Source organism: Zingiber officinale, chromosome 8A, assembly GCF_018446385.1.
Source record: "Zingiber officinale cultivar Zhangliang chromosome 8A, Zo_v1.1, whole genome shotgun sequence".
Classification (NCBI taxonomy): domain Eukaryota; kingdom Viridiplantae; phylum Streptophyta; class Magnoliopsida; order Zingiberales; family Zingiberaceae; genus Zingiber; species Zingiber officinale.
This window is the reverse complement of record NC_056000.1, coordinates 42,062,018-42,080,617: the sequence shown is the minus strand read 5'-3', so window position 1 is coordinate 42,080,617 and position 18,600 is coordinate 42,062,018. Positions and strand designations below refer to the sequence as shown.

At 37.4% G+C, this 18,600-nt stretch overlaps 1 protein-coding gene across 1 annotated transcript; it reads left to right on the top strand.

Annotated features, from left to right (window-relative positions):
• Positions 1-2,015: 2,015 nt before the first annotated feature.
• LOC122008625 (mediator of RNA polymerase II transcription subunit 14-like) lies at positions 2,016-18,177 on the top strand. Its single transcript, XM_042564421.1, has 8 exons — positions 2,016-2,491; positions 4,555-5,631; positions 6,626-6,720; positions 10,571-10,745; positions 12,906-13,872; positions 13,977-14,968; positions 15,415-16,478; positions 16,848-18,177. Exons 1-8 carry the CDS (start codon positions 2,273-2,275, stop codon positions 17,638-17,640), a joined length of 5,382 nt encoding a protein of 1,793 aa, XP_042420355.1. The 5' UTR covers positions 2,016-2,272; the 3' UTR covers positions 17,641-18,177.
• Positions 18,178-18,600: the final 423 nt, after the last annotated feature.

Below are 18,600 nucleotides of genomic sequence, written 5' to 3'. Positions count from 1 at the left end.
AATAATTAAAGAAAATTATTAATAAGTCTTAAATTTAGAAAAAAAAATATTAACATAATTTAATTTTAAATTTTACTAAAATTAATTATTAAAGGTCTAAATTTTTTTAAATTAAAAATTTAATTGAATAAATGAATATTAAAAAAATTATATTTTCGAACTCCCTGTTTGGCTAATTCAATTTGACAAATATTTTCCTCAGCCATAGTGATTTTTAATGGTTTCCAAACTTTCAAGAGGGGGCATTTACATTAAACCAGTACGCTTAATCTTTCTACAAACTAGTCATCACGTACACTAATCTTTCTACAAACTAGTCATCATGCAGGCTTAACTAATCTTTCTACAAACTAGTCATCCTGCACACTTATTACATGTATAATATAATATCATATCGACGGGATAAAGGAGCAACAAATTAATGGCGACACTTAGAATTTCACAGTTATTTGTAATGGATTTTTTTTTTATAAAAAATTAATTTAATTATTTATATTATATATTAACATGATAAAAAATGATACTATATTTTATCATAACTAAAAGGACGAGAAATGTATACTTTCTAACGTCACCGATCCAAGTATCTATAGAAGTTTCTTTACTCGTGATGTTGTCAATGCTAAGATGTGAAACTAAATAGAATTATAAGATGTATATATATATTTTTTTTAATGAATTGATTGTTTATGCGAAGAAAATTTCATTGATTCTTTATTGTGAGTTGTACAATTTTAATTGATTTTTTTTACTACTAATATTAATTGAGACTATTTGCTATAAATTATATGTATAATTACCCCTATCAGTAAGAGGCCTTATTAATGTAATTTAATTTTTAGGATTTATTAAAATTAGTTATTAAAGTGTCTAGATTCTTAATTAAATAAGTAAGATAAGAGAAATAAATAAAGAAAATAAAATTTTAAAAATTTTTACTTATCAAACATAACAAATATTAATTAGATATGGAGTAATAGTCTAGGATATTATCTTTTAAATTCAACTACACGAACCAAACTATCACTATATTAAAGGTGAGGTTTACAAGTTTATCAAGAGAAACATCAATTTTTTTCTCATCGTCACAAATAGTCGTTGACAACAAAAATTCATCATAGTTTGCAATGATAAAATTCTAACATCAAGAGTTTCCTTTTTGTTTGAGAAAGCACAACCCACAAAATTAGACCAATTAAGAGAGAATCTAATGTGATTTGAGTTATACTCAATATGGTCATGACCGTGCTAAACATGCTTCCATAGATTGATACAATTCCTTTATACAAGGGTGTTGTTGTTTCCAATAAATCTGAGGTCCTTTTATTTCCAATAGGTACAGAATGATCTCAACCTCATGCCATGTAGAAATTTAGATAGTCTTAGACGTCAAATAAATTGATAGAAAATAACATCGGTTGTTTAAGCCTTTCACAATAAAAAAAAAAATAGCACACAAGGAAATATTTTTTAAAACTATTAAATAATAATGCAATTTCATATTTTTTTCATTTAAGTGATAATTTAAAATCTATATTCTCTTTATTTTTTTTTTATCATATTTAACAATGAAAAATGTTACTCTACATCGAATGAGTATTTTAAAAAAATTATCACTATTAAGTGCTCAATATTTACATAACAAAACTCATTTAATAATAATGCAATAACCGTTATTTTTTTTATCTTAAATTATATATTTTGGATAGAAAAATTGATGTAAATACTCTAATCGTCGAATAAAGAATAGTAAACATTTTGAATCCACTCAATAACTCAACTAAAATCGAAGATTTCGACAGCAAAAATTGCTGGTGATAAGCACGAAAAGCACAATGTATGATACTCCGAAATCCATTATGTATCTCAAATTTATCGGTGGGCCCTACGTGTCAGCCAATCAAACGCACAGTGAACTTGAGGATTAGAGGACCCTGCAAGGCAGGAAATCCAACGTGGACCAATTCTTTTCGCCAATTTATAAATTAAAACTACCTCTTTTATTTCTTCTCTTCGCGATTGCTTGCTTTTCCTGCCTCCTTTCTCCCTCGCTTTTTCGCCTGCGATTTCTCCTCTCCGGTCGGCTTCCGCGGCCCTACAACGGGCTTCGATTTGGGATTTGCAGAATTAGCGGAGGGCCACCGAGGTTGGGCCTTTCAGGACCGGCGTTTGAATCCAATCGACGGGATTCGGGGTGCGCAATCGAAACCCTAGTGGTGCCCCCGCCCCCGGCGCAGGTTGCGAGGGAGACGGCGGCGGCGCGGGGAGGGCGATGGCGGCAGAGCTTGGGCAGCAGACTGTGGAGTTCTCCACCCTCGTGCAGAGGGCCACGGATGCCTCGTACCTCGCGCTCAAGGAGCTGGTGGACAGGTACCGGCAGGGGGAGGACCAGCGATCGGATTCTGAGAAGAAGATCGACATTCTTAAGTTCATTGCGAAGACGCAACAGCGGATTCTGCGGATCCACGTGCTCGCCAAGTGGTGCCAGCAGGTGCCACTCCTTTTACCGATTGCTAAAATCTGGATTTTGGCTTAGGAGGTTAAATTTTTTTTGCGCTAGAAGCCAAGTCTGAAGCAATTGACTTTTGATGCCATCAAAAAGTGCCTCTGAGAATCATAATAGCTTAATTGGGCACTGCATAGTTGTTTCAACTGTTTACTATCCCCCTACAATGTGCTAATCTTCTTTACCCTTCTTTCTCTCTCTCACACGCACATGCACATTTTGTGTTCGTGTTCGTGTTCGTGTTCGTGTTTGTGTTTGTGTTTGTGTTTGTGTTTGTTAGCTTGAGATTTATTGGACCTTGAGCTTGTATAGGGAACAAGTGAAAACTTCAACTTTTATGGTGCAACTCCAAAACATGTTTCCCAAGATATGTGCATGCTTTATTTTTTTGCTACTTGTATCAAATAGTTCTCATGTCAAAGTTTGCAATGGTTGGTATTCTGCACCTGGATAGTCTGAGTTAAGCTTGACCAAATGGAGTTCTGAATCAGACCATCTTAGCTTTTATGCATACTCCATACACCTTTCTTACAGTCCTACATGCCAACTTCTTGGGTGGATCACCACCAGGTTGTACGAAGGAGAGCTTGTGATTTCATTTCACTCCTAGCCTTAACATGGTGATGTTAGATTTTGCATGTTTTGGTTATCTGATTTGTAAGTTAAAGTTAAAGCTAGTTATTTTCTTTGAGCATGCATGCCACATATGAACTGTCTTAGGTGAAATCATTTTGGATCTTAATTATTCCACAAGAATGTAAGAGACATGTGATTCTGGTCAATGTTGGATGTAGGTGTAGTCAATGTAGGAGGTAAGAGATGAGTAGCTTTATTTTGCTTACATAATAAAAGTAATCCTTCATTATTTTGTGCAACTAGAATTTGTATTAGCTCTTAGAGTTGATCAATTGATAGCATGTGAAGTTTCAAGTGATAGAGATAACTGTAGCCTGAATTTAGCATTGGCAATCACATTGTAAATACAAGCTCGATATAAGCTGGAAAAATAATTACCTATATGGATAACTGGAAATCTTGTGTGTATAAAAATGGATTTTTAATGTATCGCGAACTGGTTTTTATGTTTTTTTGTGAGTGCTGTATGTTTGTCATATGCATCTGCCAATTATGGTGTGATGATGAAGTATGATTACCAATCTTGTCAGTAGGTGTTTTTTTTTAAATTTTATACAACTGATAATTTATAATTGTGATTTTTAAATACCTTAGATGGGGTGAAATTCTATATTTCAACTCTTGATGATGTTGAAGACTGAGGTACTGTTACATGATAGGTTAGGATGTAAATCATATGATGCTTTTATGTTTGCAATCTCAAACTTTGTCATGAACGATAATGCTTAAGTCAATCTTATTGCTTTCATTTGATGATATAGTTGCAATTTTTAGTAATTTCAGAGGAATCTTTAATTTTTTAGTTTAGTGATGAAAGTTTTAATTATTCAAGGTTACATCTTTTGTGGTTAATCTTATAATTGTTTATTACATCTTCCAATTTTCTCCTAGTGAACTAACTATTGCAGTGATCAGTGGTACAGGTTGGCATGTGATTTTTAGAAGGTTCTGATTCATCCTATACCGACTTATAGTGATGAATTTAAACTTAGCTAAACAAAATTCTCTTTGATTACCAATCTAATGATTTTTTTTTTTTGCCTCTAATAAGTCTTTTGTGTTCCACTTACAAAATTGATTTTGGGTTCCTTTGTTTTTTTTCGCACTTCATCAGTTGATATTTTTTCCCAAATAGTTAAAGGTCACGGTTTGTTTTTCTTGTACTTAGAAATTCCTTTTCACAAGATGTACCCTGTGCAGTTACAGAATTACTGAACCATAAACTACCAGTTATGCAAATGTTTTTTTTTTTTTTTTTGCTAGCTTTAAGGTAAAACATGATGAATTGAATTCAGTTACAGTTAACAGTCAGCTTTCAGGATCAAGCTGGAGAATTGAATTCTCATATGGTTCCAGAGTATTGGCATTTAAACCACATCCTCATATAACATAAATTCATTCGATTTGTGCAGGCGACCTTAATCCAACATTGCCAACAACTTGCAGCAACTCTTTCCAGCCATGATACCTGTTTCACCCAAACAGCAGATTCTTTGTTTTATATGCATGAGGGGCTGCAACATGCCCGTGCTCCTGTATTTGATGTTCCTTCTGCTATTGAGGTCCTTCTCACTGGGAGCTACCGAAAGCTACCAAAATGCATAGAAGATTTGAATATTCAGAGTACGCTTTCTGAAGATGAGCAAAAACCAACTTTAAAGAAATTGGACACAATCCTCCGATCCAAACTTTTGGAGGTTGTTATTCCAAAAGAAATAAATGAAGTAACTGTTTCTAATGGTACTACTGTTCTCCGTGTGGATGGCGAGTTTAAAGTTTACCTTACCTTGGGCTACTATGGTCATCTATCATTATGGAAGATACTAAACATAGAGCTGCTTGTTGGGGAGAAAAATGGATATGTTAAACTTGAAGAATCACGGAGATGTGCTCTTGGAGATTATCTTGAGCGCAGAATGGCTGTTTCTGAAAACCCTTTCTCAACCTTATACACAGTCCTACATGAACTATGTGTTGCTCTTGTTATGGACACTTTAGTGAGACAAGTTCAGATACTACGTCAAGGTAGGTGGAAGGATGCAATACGCTTTGAGCTTATTTCAGATGGTAGTACAGGACAAGGAGGGAATGTTGGTACTTCACAGCTAATTCAAGATGGTGAACTCGATTCAACTAGCCTCAAAACTCCTGGCTTAAAAATCATTTATTGGTTAGAAGCTGACAAAGGTTCCGGGGGATCTGATTTTGGTTCATCTCCCTTTCTCAAAATTGAACCAGGGCAAGATACACAAATTAAGTGTTTCCATAGTTCTTTTGTATTGGACCCTTGTAGTGGCAAGGAAGCTGCATTTTCTCTTGATCAAAGTTGTATTGATGTAGAGAAACTCCTTCTTAGAGCTATTTCATGCAATAGGCACACTCGTCTACTAGAAATCCTGAGAGAGTTGAGCACAAGTGTTAACATTTGTCGAAGTTCAAGTGATGTTGTGTTGAAGCAAGATGAAAATATAGATGCAAATTTGACAAAGGTATGTAGCACGATAATTTAAGTATTGTTGTCTAGATGGTTTCTTTATTAGATTGTGTATATTGAACCTTTTCAAGTTTTTATCTTTTATAATGTATATTTGAAAACGAAGGGGAGCCTTGCCGCAATGGTAAAATTGTTGCCGTGTGACCTAGAGGTCACAGATTCAAGTCTCGGAAACAATTCTTGCAAAGCAGGGTAAGGTTGCGATTAATAGATCCTTTCCTGGCACTTTGTATTGGCGGGAGCTTCATTCATCGGGCCGCCTTTTTTTTTATAATCTATATTTGAAAACTAGGAGTTTGACCATTAACTAATAAACATATAAAAACTTCATAATCAATTGTTCCAATATATTTGAAATTAAGACAGGTTGTTCAAAAGGATTTCCTGTTCTTCCATAAATATACTATTTTTTCCCAGATATTCCGGTTCAAATACCCATGGATTTTTGTTTGCCTACTGGCTACATATAATTTAGAAAACACTAGCTTTCTCGAAGCCTCTTGCTAATATCTCTCATCAAAAGATGCTATTCTATAATGTCTTTTTAACGGATCTCTAGCTAACTTGAGCGAACATTTAAATATCTATCCCACATTCATTCATGATGGTACTCCTAATGAGATTGTTTTACTCAATAGTTTAGTTTGCTAGTTTGATTATTATATCAATGCTTGATCGTACACGTTTTCAACTTATTCGTACATTGATTAAGCTAAAAAGTGAAACTTTTGACTAACTATCCAACCAATATGATTACCATGTCAAAAATTTTGGATACTCTTTTAATGTTATTTTATTTTGCTAGAGATAAAAATCATTCATGTGACCTGTGTGACTACGATTAGTATCATTTAGTTAACAATGAATTAATTGATGCTGTGAACATGCCCTGAATTACGGTCTCTTACTTTCACATGAGAGTTCTATGCTTTCCTGTCGTGAAAAATATAATTATAATTACATTCTTATTTTCCCAATTTGTTTTGCAGAGGGAAAACTCTAGTATCGGGGACTATTGTGGGGATGAAGTACTAAAAGTGCGAACCTGTGGGATGTCATATATTAGCCTTGGAATAAATATCAGGTTATTTAACTTTCCCCCCCAAGATTTCACGGAATGATACTTCATGGTTTTTTTCCTGTTTCAATTTCACGTCCAGACAATCAACTTTATTAAGAATCATTTGCCAGAGCAACCATTGACAGGTTTGGTTTCTACATAGGGAATACGTGGTCGAGAGTTAATTCTCATAGAAATATATCATCGTGTATGACAAATGATTATGCTTTCACTGTATCAAACATAACTCCCCTGGTTCATAATACCCCATGGAGTGCTTGTCATAGGTTTAGTAATCTCGCCGCTAGTAGAACATTCATGAACAACCATTATAGGTTAGGATTCGACATGAGGTTGATGTGGACGCCGAGGTGAACGTCGAGGTGAACGCCTTTGTTGGACGCCACTATAATTGAAAGCAAATTACCAGCGTGGAATAAATCTGCTACTACCTAATTAGCTACCGGAATAAGTCTGCTACTATCTAAATTGTCCGTTTGGAATAAATCTACTACTACCTAATTAGCTACTGAAATAAATTTGCTACTGCCCAAATTATGCTACGGCCCAAATTTACTACTGCTATAAGTAGAAATGAATAAAGGGTCTTTTTACTTTTAATTCCTTGTTTCCTTTAGCAATTGGTCTTTTCCTTTTTTTCTTGAATAGTCCATGTAATTGACTCCTTATACAATGAGTGTTATTATCAATGAAGAAGGGAAGAAAAATTGAGTAATTTAGACTCTGTCTAGGATGAGTCTTTCCCTCTCTCTCTTCCTCCTTACGTGTTGCATGATCAAGTACAGATTTGGATCTCGACCTATGGCTCGATCCTGCACTCAGGACCATAACAACTTAGAATCAGAGCCGATCATGGGTGACATGGATCCTATCACATCTAAACTCGATACCTTCATAGAAAGATTGATCTCGCAACAACAAGTTTTCATGGAGTAGATCACCTTCTGCCAGCGAGGACTAGAGGAGCAGATGATCGAATTATCTCGTACTGTTCAAGAGACAAGACGACAGTCGGTGCCCACCGCAAATACCCTACTAGTGTGGAGTGTGACCCAAGCCTCGGAGGTCAGACCTGAATCACTAATTTGTGGGACCTTGGTTCTCCGGCACTCGAAGATTGAGTTCCCCACCTATTCTGGAGAAGGGGATCCACTGGGCTGGATTAAAAGGTGCGAAAAATTCTTTGCCAACCAAAGGACCATAGAAACCGACAAGGTTGGCCTTGCTACCTTCCAATTGGTTGGGGAAGCCCAACTTTAGTTTGATCAAATGGAACAGAAGAGCCAGATATGACTTGGAAGCAATTTAAAAAACATTGTCATATTCGCTTTGGGCCGCCTATGAGCAACAACCCTTTGGGAGAGCTAGCAAATTTGAAGCAGACGGGCTCGATAGAAGACTACTAGCAGCAATTCCAGTCCCACCTCGCCCGAACCTCGGACCTCCGACTACAACAACAGGTTGACTTGTTCAGGGCTAGTCGAAGATCTCCATATCGACATCGAATTGTAGAAGCCTGAAAATCTAAGCATTGCAATGAATATGGCCAGGGCATTAGAACGAAAGCAGTGCTTCCATCAAGGCGGGGGGTTATTGCACACGAATTGGGGTGGGACCACAACGAAGCTCAACACAAGTAGTGGAGGTCCTCCTTTGGCGAAGACCAAGACAATGGGGGACATCAACAAGGAGACTCCACCTGCATCATTAGACCCCCGCCGAGATGGCAGAACGAATTTCCAAGGGCCTATGTTTTAACTATGATGAATCCTACTCCACGGGTCACAAGTGTAAACGTTTGTTTTGGATTGAAGTGTCTGATGATGACAGGGAAGGTGAGAAAGAGGGGGAAGTGGATTCGGAAATTTCCCTCTATGCTATTCGTGACATTATACCCCGCTTTCGAGCTTAAGGACAAGCTCAACATCGAGGAGGGGAGTGATGATGTGGACGCCAAGGTGGACGCCTGTTGGATGCCACTATAATCGAAAGCAAATTACCAGCTTGGAATAAATCTGCTATTACCTAATTAGCTATTGCCTAAATTGTCAGTTTGGAATAAATCTGCTACTACCTAATTAGCTACTAGAATAAATTTGCTACTGCCCAAATTTGCTACTGCTATAAGTAGAAATAAATAAAGGGTCTTTCTATTTTTGATTCCTTGTTTCCTTTAGCGATTGGTCTTTTCCTTTTTTCCTTGAATAGTCCATGTAATTGACTCCTTATATAAGAGTGTTATTATCAATGAAGAAGGGAAGAAAAACTTGAGTAATTTGAACTCTGTCTAGGACGAGTCTTTCCTCCTATCTTCCCCTTTACGTGTTGCATGACCAAGTACGGATTCGGATCTCGACCTGTGACTCGATCCTGCAGGTCTACTAGGTATAAAGTGGAGCAGCAAGGAATATTTTCTGAAAAATATATCCTCATGTATGACAAATGATTATGATGCCACTCACTGTATCAGGCATAACACCCTTGATTCAGTAGTGCTTCATGAGTGCATGTCAAAGGATATAGTAATCTTGCCATTCGTAGATCAGTTAGTTTGGCTATTTTATAATGTACATAGCTTTGTAGGAGAATGCATAAATATGGGCTGATGCATGTAGAAAATTAAGTGCCTTGGTGACCTTACTGGTGTTGCCAAGAGCTGTACGTTCTTGCTGGGACCTGAGGTCAGAGAGGCAATGCCGTGCCTGATGTGCGTGTGTACTTTCTTTTTTCTTTCTCTTGTCTATTTCAAACCAAGTAAATGCCTTTCGCCTTGCCTAAGCCAAGCTGAGTGCTTAGGTGATGCCAAATTCAGGATACACGACTGTAGATGATTAGGTGCTTAGGTGATGCCTAATGCACGATACATGCCTGAAGATGATTGGGTGAACGCTTGGATGGGCAGCTTGAATTTTGGCTATCACTGGATTGTCCTATTTGATGAAGCATGGGAATTTGGTGCAAGTGGGGAGGTGATTTAAATGGATTTAAATGCAAATCATATAACTTTTGATTCTGTGTTGACTTTGTTGTTGTGGTATTTATAAAACATGGATTTGGCACAGAATCGAGTGGCCCTCAGAATCTGGTTTATATTCAAAGTAAGTGGATGATATAGAAAAGGAAAAACTCAGTTAGGATGATATGCATTCCATAGATTAATTGAATTAATAAGAGTTGAATGAGAGATAGAAGAGGGCATAAAACCCTACTTAGCATAATTAATGATATGGATAATTATTATTTATTAGCAAAAATTATTGCTACTTGGGGCTTAATGGCAGGAGAAGATCTATGTAGCTGCAATCTACATAATTGGAATTCACTGCTTGTCATATCTGGAGAATAATAAAAATTAAGGTACATCTAGCAACATGCATCTTTTTAATTTTCTTTCCTTTATCATATTGAATGTGATAATTAAATGATCATATACGTCAATTCCTAGGTTTAGCAGAGACACCAATTGCTATGTGAGCTTTGATCATGGGAATTCTCTTTGCCAATGATAACTCAGCTCCTAATATCTATCTTTTTCAGTCAAAACTTAGGTGCATGCTTTTAGCCTGTTGTGATTTGCATTTGCAGTAATATGCCAACAAATATCAGATCATCTTGATATCCTGGGCGTCATGCACGCACATTGCTCAGGGTATCAAACCCATATATATATAAATATATATACACACCAAAATTGTATTGACACAACCTGAAATTGTATCCTTTTGGTGAGAGACCGAAACTTTGGCATGGCATGAATAAAGGTTTTAAACCTTGCTTTTGAGTCTGATTTAACTTAGATTATCTTTGAAAGCATACTGTTGTTTGGTTGTATTAATCTTGTATTGTGATACAGGAGTGGCAGGTTCCTTCTACGTTCTTCCAAGAATGCCCTTTCGCCATCTACCCTTGTTGATTTTGAAGGGGCTTTAAACCAAGGAAGCCTTAGTGCGGTGGAGGTATTCACAAGTTTAAAAAGCAAAAGTATTCTCAATTTGTTTGCATCAGCTGGGAGATTTCTGGGCCTACAGGTATTCTTTCAATTCTTTTTATAAATGTGACATCAGAAAGAAAATGCACATTAAAACTTACATGGCTCTTCAGATAAAACAACTATATTACTGCATTGAATATAAAAGATTGTATGTATTATGTTATTATTTGAGACTTCAAAGCAGTAGGTATTCACTAGCATTTGTCATCCCAAGCAGTTAGGCTTTTGGATGTATGGCTTGAATGTGAGGAGTCAGTCCTCATGTATGACCTACATGAATACACAAGCTTCCAAATTATTAATTTAGGGTTCTCTCCTCCGGTAAATTTGTTTGTCTGTCCCTCGCTTAAGCGTATTGTTGGTTTTGATCTATACCTAATGGTTGGACTGCATTAAGCATATCTAGTGGTAAGATCAATATATTTTTGTGGTGTTTGGCAAACTTTCAAGGATTATCTTTTCTTTATTAATTCTACCTGTTTACTTGCATCAGTATTACTAAAATCCCAAATGTCTTAGTTATCACTTGAAGGGCAATTTATGTCATCCTTGCTTGGACGCTTGCTAAGGTTGATGTGCTTGAGGGTGCAAGCCCTTACCTTGCTTTTAAACTCAATTTTTCAAGTTCTACTTGCTCTTTTAATATAACTGCTACACTTTGCACATAACCTTGGACGTCCTCTATTTTATAATAGCACATTGATCAGACCACCAGGACTTATTTTCATCTTTTAACTTCACCCCTCCTGTTGTTGCACGCAGGATGGGACTTGTGTTCTGAATTACAATTTAGCTATAATTGTGATCCCTTCACAAGTTAGTAGCTTAAATTACACTGGATATGAAACTTTCACACATTGCGTACAATATACCCTTCCCTAGGACTCCGCATTGGCCGGAGCTTTGTGCACTGGACTGCCCTTTTATGAAACATTCACACATGCTAAATCATTTTCCCTAATGTGAAGTAATCATTTCCCGTGTAATGGTAAGATTTGGTGAGTGTATATGTAATATGTATGTCTGTATATTTCTCCATGACTTATTAGGAACTAATGTCCCTGCATCCCTTGTGTAAGCACCTTGATCCTCAAGAGATGAAGGCCATGGTGCCTAGGATCCTTCTTGCATCTAACGAACCTAATATGCATCTGTGTAATGCTGTTTGCTTGAACATTTTTTTATAGTTATTAATGTGATCCTTCAATTTTCACAACATGTTTGAGAGAGATTTGAGATAAATTTTCCTAGGAATCTGGCTAAGTTTGTTGGAAGCTGGACTAAGTCTCATCCTATGTTATTTTAATGATAGGAAACTATGTATCATTTTTCAGTAAACAATTTGAGAGGTTACGGGTTTGAGTTACGAAAACAACATCTTGCAAAGTAGGATAAGACTGCGTACAATAGACCCTTTCCCAAGATCCCGCATTGGCGGGAGCTTCGTGCACCGGGCTACCCCTTTATAGCTGAGCTTTGCCTTTAGCTTGCTTCTAAATGATTAATTGGTGATGAGAGACTTAGAATTACTTTCTCATGCTCGTAATTTTTAGGAAATAGTGGCTCATGAAGTTGAGATTTGCTTATATTATCGTGATGGTGTGTGTGTATGAAATTTGGGTTGAATAAGCGGGCGTGCCTGCCTAGATTCCCAACCAAATGGCTAGTTTCTAAACTATTTGAAACACTTGCATGCTATTTAAACCTTGCTAAAAGAGGACTGAGTAACATAAATAATACACAAGTGCTAAGAAAAGAATGAAGATATCATTTGTTTCTTTCTGGATTAGGTGGAGTAAGGCCTCAAGCCAAACCATAACATTAGTCTTCATTTTAGGTTTGGGTTCTTTTGAAGTGAGTGTAACTCATTTCAATTTTTAAGTAGAGTTGTTCACCATGTTTACTCTTTCAACAAATATTATTGTTAGGAACATGTCAGTTTGGATGCAATTGTATCAACATAGTTGGAACTGAAGCAATTGCAAGAAAGAAGTTATATACTAACTAATATCAAGTCAAAACTGTGTGCTGTGAAAAAATGGAAGTGAAGAACTGAACTGAAATTATGTTCCTCACTAGTCATTTCATAAATATGCCTGCCTAGTTTATGTTGCATTAAGATTGTCGATCTTTTCTAGAGATATAGTGGACTTCTATAACTTGTATGTTCTGCTAAATAATGCTGTCTGCATTGCAGGCTTGTGATCATTCATCGACTACTTTAAAGATTCCCAAGTCCATATTGCATGGATCAGATTTTCTTTTAATGGGTTTTCCTCAGTGTGCAAATTCTTATTATTTGTTGATGCAAGTTGACAAAGATTTTAAGCCAATTTTTCTTTTACTAGAATCTAGATCTGATTCAGATGGAAATTTGAACTCATTCCATGATTCGGGTAATGTAATACGCGTTAACAAAATTGATATTGGTCAAATGCAAGTAGTTGATGATGAACTGAATATGAGCCTTTTTGACTTGGAGAAGCTTCATTCTTTACCCAGTAATAGCGCATTTAATCAGGCTGGAGAACATCTTTTTACAGCAGAAGCAACTCTCCAACTTCCTGGATTGTCACAAACAAGCTTTTCATCTGTTGTTGATGAAGTGTTTGAGTTTGACAAACCTTTGCCCTCAACAAATCAGTTGGCCTTGTCTCATAAAAGTCCTTTATCTAATACAATAAATGCAAATAGTTATCATGGTATTAGTGCTAATGTTTCATCACCTAATTTGGAAGGAGAGTTACAACAGCCTCATGTTCATAAACTTGCAAAAGTTCCTGGCTCATCTAATTCACTGCATGTGATACACAGCATAAAAGGCTCAATTCAGAATGATGTTACTGGTTCCTTTTCCTCTTCCAGCTCAATTAAGTTCCCATCCATTCACAAATTGCCAACCTTCAGGTCTGATCAAGACATGAATTCTAAGGCTCCATATTCTGCTGAGGCTGGTCAGTACCCTTCTGTGGATGAACCACCAAAAGAGTCCAGTATGCTTGAAGGGAACGTGCCAGGTCAACCAATGCCTTCCATTCGGATAGCTGGCTCTCCACTCCCTAACCATAGCCAGACTCCAAATATTTTAAAAAACTCATCAACTGGCAACTTGCTTGCATCTTCAAAAGTTACTGGGCATAACTCAGCGGGTTGGATTAATCCTTGTAAGTTTTATATTTCAGACTGATTCTTTTCTTATGTAACAGTAGCCTTTTATTTAAACTGTTTGGTTCTATAACCTTTTTCATTGCTAATCCACATTTTATAGATCCTACACCAGAATCTGGAGCATACACCTCAGATTACAATGCCACCCACAAACAGAAGGGGAGAAAGCGCACCCTGGTTGATTTTATTCCATCCTTTTCTGGAACACAAGCAAGTTGTTTGCACAATAAAAGGAGGAAAATATCAGAACTCTCTGATGCTCATAATCCATCTACTGCACTAATTTCTTCACAAATATCTCGTAGAACGAGTGGACATATATATGGGGATCTTCTTTCTGAAGCAATTAATGGCATTGCTCCTTCAAAGTTGTATGTTTCTGTCCTCCTACATGTTGTCAGGCACTGCTCACTATGCATTAAGCATGCTCAGCTAACTAGCCAAATGGGTTCACTAGATATTCCTTATGTAGAAGAAGTAGGCCTAAGAATTCCATCATCAACCTTGTGGTTGAAATTGCCATTTGCCAGGGATGATTCTTGGCAGCACATATGCTTGCGCCTTGGTAAACCTGGAACCATGTGCTGGGATGTGAAAATCAATGATTCTTACTTTGGGGAATTATGGGAACTTCACAGAGGAAATACCACTTCATGGGGCTCAGGTGTACGTATCGCCAATATATCTGACATTGACTCACACATCCACTATGATCCAGATGGTGTTGTGTTAAGTTATAAGAGTGTTGAAGATGATAGCATTCAGAAGCTTGTATCAGATCTACGTCGGCTTTCAAATGCCCGATTATTTGCTTGTGGAATGCGAAATCTCATTGGTTTGGGAACTGATGATCAACCAGATGATAACACAGTTACTGACTCAAAGACACAAACTAAAGTTGTCAGTGAAGCAGTAGATAAGTTATCCGAACAGATGAGGAAAACCTTCAAAATTGAAGCAGTTGGTTTGATGAGTCTATGGTTTAGCTATGGTTCAATGCCTGTTATAGTTCACTTTGTTGTTGAGTGGGAAGCTGGCAAGGAAGGTTGTACTATGCATGTTTCCCCTGATCAACTTTGGACACATACAAAGGTATGTACATAGTTTTCAAAATAACATCGCTGCAATTACATATTTCCTAATTAAAAATGACAATATATAAATATCTGCATGTGATAATGGCATTTAAATATAGAGCAATAGAGCGTCATTTTTTTCTATTTCATTTCAAGGTTTAAACTGCTATTTGCCATGAAAATACTCGGTTAAATTTTCTGCATTTGAATCAAATTTACATAGCCTTTTTTCATGGGACTTATATGCACCATTTGGTTCTTCCATTGTTTTTTCCTATAACAAATAAATGATGATGCACTAGAAGCGTTCTCACCATCAAGTGTATACCTCTTTCATGCGTATGATGATTTTTTTCCCCTTTGAAGTATTTCATTTCACACCGGTAAGGTGATTACCTTTTATTTGTTATAGCATGATAAAGTTCAATGAGATATATGATGCAATTAACTCTATACATGCAGTTTCTAGAAGATTTTATAAATGGAGGTGAAGTTGCATCTTTTTTGGACTGCATTCGACTTACTGCTGGTCCTTTACTTGCTCTTTATGGTGCAATACGTCCTGCTCGTATTCCGGTGGTTACTGCTTCCCACTCTTTTGGTCAGAGGCAGGGCCATTTTCTCTCACCTCATGGTTCAATAGCCAATCCTTCAACTCCAATCCAACATTCTTCTGGTGCTCCTGCAACTACTACACTGATGGCCCAGCTTAGCAATCACAGTCTCCAAACTGCTGCAGTTTTATCTGCTGCAGGGAGAGGAGGGCCAGGACTTGTTCCTAGTTCTTTATTGCCTTTTGATGTTTCAGTTGTATTGAGAGGTCCATATTGGATTCGGATAATATATCGGAAGAAGTTTGCTGTGGATATGCGCTGCTTTGCTGGTGATCAGGTTTGGCTACAGCCAGCAACACCTCCTAAAGGAGGACCTGCAGTCGGTGGATCATTACCATGCCCACAGTTTCGACCATTCATTATGGAACATGTTGCTCAAGGCTTGAATGCTTTGGAGCCCAATTTTTCCGGTGCATCACAGGGTGGTATGCAGCTGGGTTCAAGCAATTCAAATGCAAATTTAGTTTTGCAACAGCTAACACCTAATGCTAACCGTGCAACTATTGCAACTGGTGCTGGTATTTCAAGACCAAGTTCTGCTGTTGGAAATCAAGTAGGGGGTAGCATTACAAGAGTCAGCAGCGCCATGCTAGCCTCTTCAGGTTTGGCTCCTGGTATATCTGGGGTACCTTTGAGAATACCTCCAGGTACTGGTTTCCCAGTTCATGTGAAAGGAGAGCTTAACACAGCTTTTATTGGGCTCGGTGATGATGGAGGCTATGGTGGTGGTTGGGTTCCTCTTGCGGCTTTAAAGAAGGTGTTACGTGGCATCCTCAAATATCTTGGTGTTTTGTGGTTGTTTGCACAGTTGCCTGATCTCTTGAAAGAAATTCTAGGCTCAATTTTAAAGGACAATGAAGGGGCTCTTCTGAATTTAGATCAAGAGCAGCCTGCCTTGCGTTTTTTTGTCGGGTAAGAAATCTAGTTCCTTTGACATATGCTACAACTTTTAGGCTGTTGTGAATGTTATTTCTGTTTGCTATTTGTTTCCATGATAATAAAAACAAGCTTGTGTTTCCCAACGGTTTGGGTTCAGTGACAAGTTTTTTTTATAGGTTACATTGTTTGTGAGGGCTAATGTAGCCCTCGGTCCTTCTCATGGGTTTGAGACCAAAGGATTGGTAGGTTAACTGCATCATACATCTAAGTAGGAAAATATTTTGAGAAATTCAATCAAGTAGCAAACATTGATCGAACTTATTTGTTTGAATCGTTTTGCAATTTAAGCTGGCATTCCAAGTTGACTTCATTAACTTAATGGATTTATTTCTTTCCATGTAGAGGCTACGTCTTTGCTGTCAGTGTGCACAGAGTTCAACTACTTCTGCAAGTTCTGAGTGTGAAACGATTTCACCATCATCAGCAGCAGCAGAATCAAAGTAATGCTCAAGAAGAACTGGCTCAAGGAGAAATCAACGAGATATGTGACTACTTCAGCAGGAGGGTTGCATCTGAGCCGTATGATGCTTCTAGAGTTGCTTCCTTCATCACACTCCTTACGCTGCCTATTTCAGTTCTTAAAGAATTCCTAAAGCTAATTTCTTGGAAGAAAGGACTATCACAAGCCCATGGTGGAGACATAGCTACTGCCCAAAGGTCGCGCATAGAGTTATGCTTGGAGAATCATTCGGGGTCTATTTCAGACAACAATGTGGAGTCCTCTTGTGCAAAAAGTAATATACATCACGATCGCATGCGTAATCTGGTAGATTTTGCTCTTACTTTCGTACTTGACCCCACTAATATACCTCACATGAATGCTGCTGGTGGAGCTGCTTGGCTACCGTATTGTGTGTCTGTTAGACTACGATACTCATTTGGTGAGAATGCCCATTTTTCCTTCCGTGGAATGGAAGGAAGCCACGGGGGTAGAGCATGCTGGTTGCGACTCGAGGATTGGGAAAATTGCCAGCATAGGATGGCCAAAGCAGCGGAATATGCTAATGACAATTCAGCAGCCGACACCAGCCAAGGTAGGTTGAGGCTAGTTGCTGATGCACTGCAGAGGACGTTGCAAGGTTTGCTACAGCAACTCAAAGACGGTGCCATTTCCTCGAATCACAGTGGAAGTTAGCAACCTAAATCCCAAGGTGTACAATAGGTTTCAGGTGCTAGAATTGTGCAGGATCAGTTGAGACCCAATTGCCACCTCGGTTGAGGTTTGACTGTGCATTCCGAAGGCATCAAAGATGGTATCTTATTTGCTGCACCATGAATTTAAGTGTTGGACAGAAGTTTCAAGTTGAGCTGCTTCGTATTTTGTATGAATATGCTATGTAGACTTAGTGGCTGTGTATTCATTGTTTGCTCAGAAAAGATAGCAAAGGATTCCACTGATCATGTTACCATGACCGGGTAAGAATCTAGTGTTTGCAGATCGATTGTCTCGGGAAAAAAAATCCGATGGGAGTTCTCATTTTTCATATAGTTGTCAGGGTGGTAGTAGGAGTTCATAGGAGTCCAGCAGCTTGTATAATGTGAAAAATTAGAGGGAATAATATAAATTGGTATCAAATTAGCATCTTCTAAGACTAGTTGATGGAGAGGAATCACATTGTAATGCAGCAACAGAAACTTGCATATGTTCATAGACAACTTATTCATTCATTCACACCAAGTTTTTTTTTCCTTTTTTGTCAATCCTGATAAATATGATGATACAGTGACTTCTAACTTGATGTTCAAGATGTGAATGCTGTTGTAGGGAAAGAGTGATGAGGCAATCTGAAAACTTAGATAGGTTTTTTTTTATATAAAATTGTGTGTATATATAATTTTATAAATTATTTCTCATTTTAATGTTAAATGTCATTGTAAAACATAAAGGCTTACATAATTTTCATTAGACTGATTGTATTAGACGATAGTCTGACCATTTCCTCCTGTGCTTCAGAAATGTCTATTATCATGAACCCCAATCAATATTAATATTGTCGGGGTAAAAAGTGATAACCCTTTATCTTTCCACGGTTTGTGTCAAGGGCCACGGAAGGATGATAAACCATGATATCAAATAGCCTCTTAGTTGGGAGGA

Excerpts from the sequence above, each read along its gene's own strand:
- LOC122008625 (XM_042564421.1), top strand. The coding sequence starts at position 2,273 with ATGGCGGCAGAGCTTGGGCAGCAGACTGTGGAGTTCTCCACCCTCGTG. Across the intron at positions 14,969-15,414 it reads AACTTTGGACACATACAAAG|TTTCTAGAAGATTTTATAAA; the intron begins GTATGTACATAG and ends CTATACATGCAG. Across the intron at positions 16,479-16,847 it reads GCCTTGCGTTTTTTTGTCGG|AGGCTACGTCTTTGCTGTCA; the intron begins GTAAGAAATCTA and ends CTTTCCATGTAG.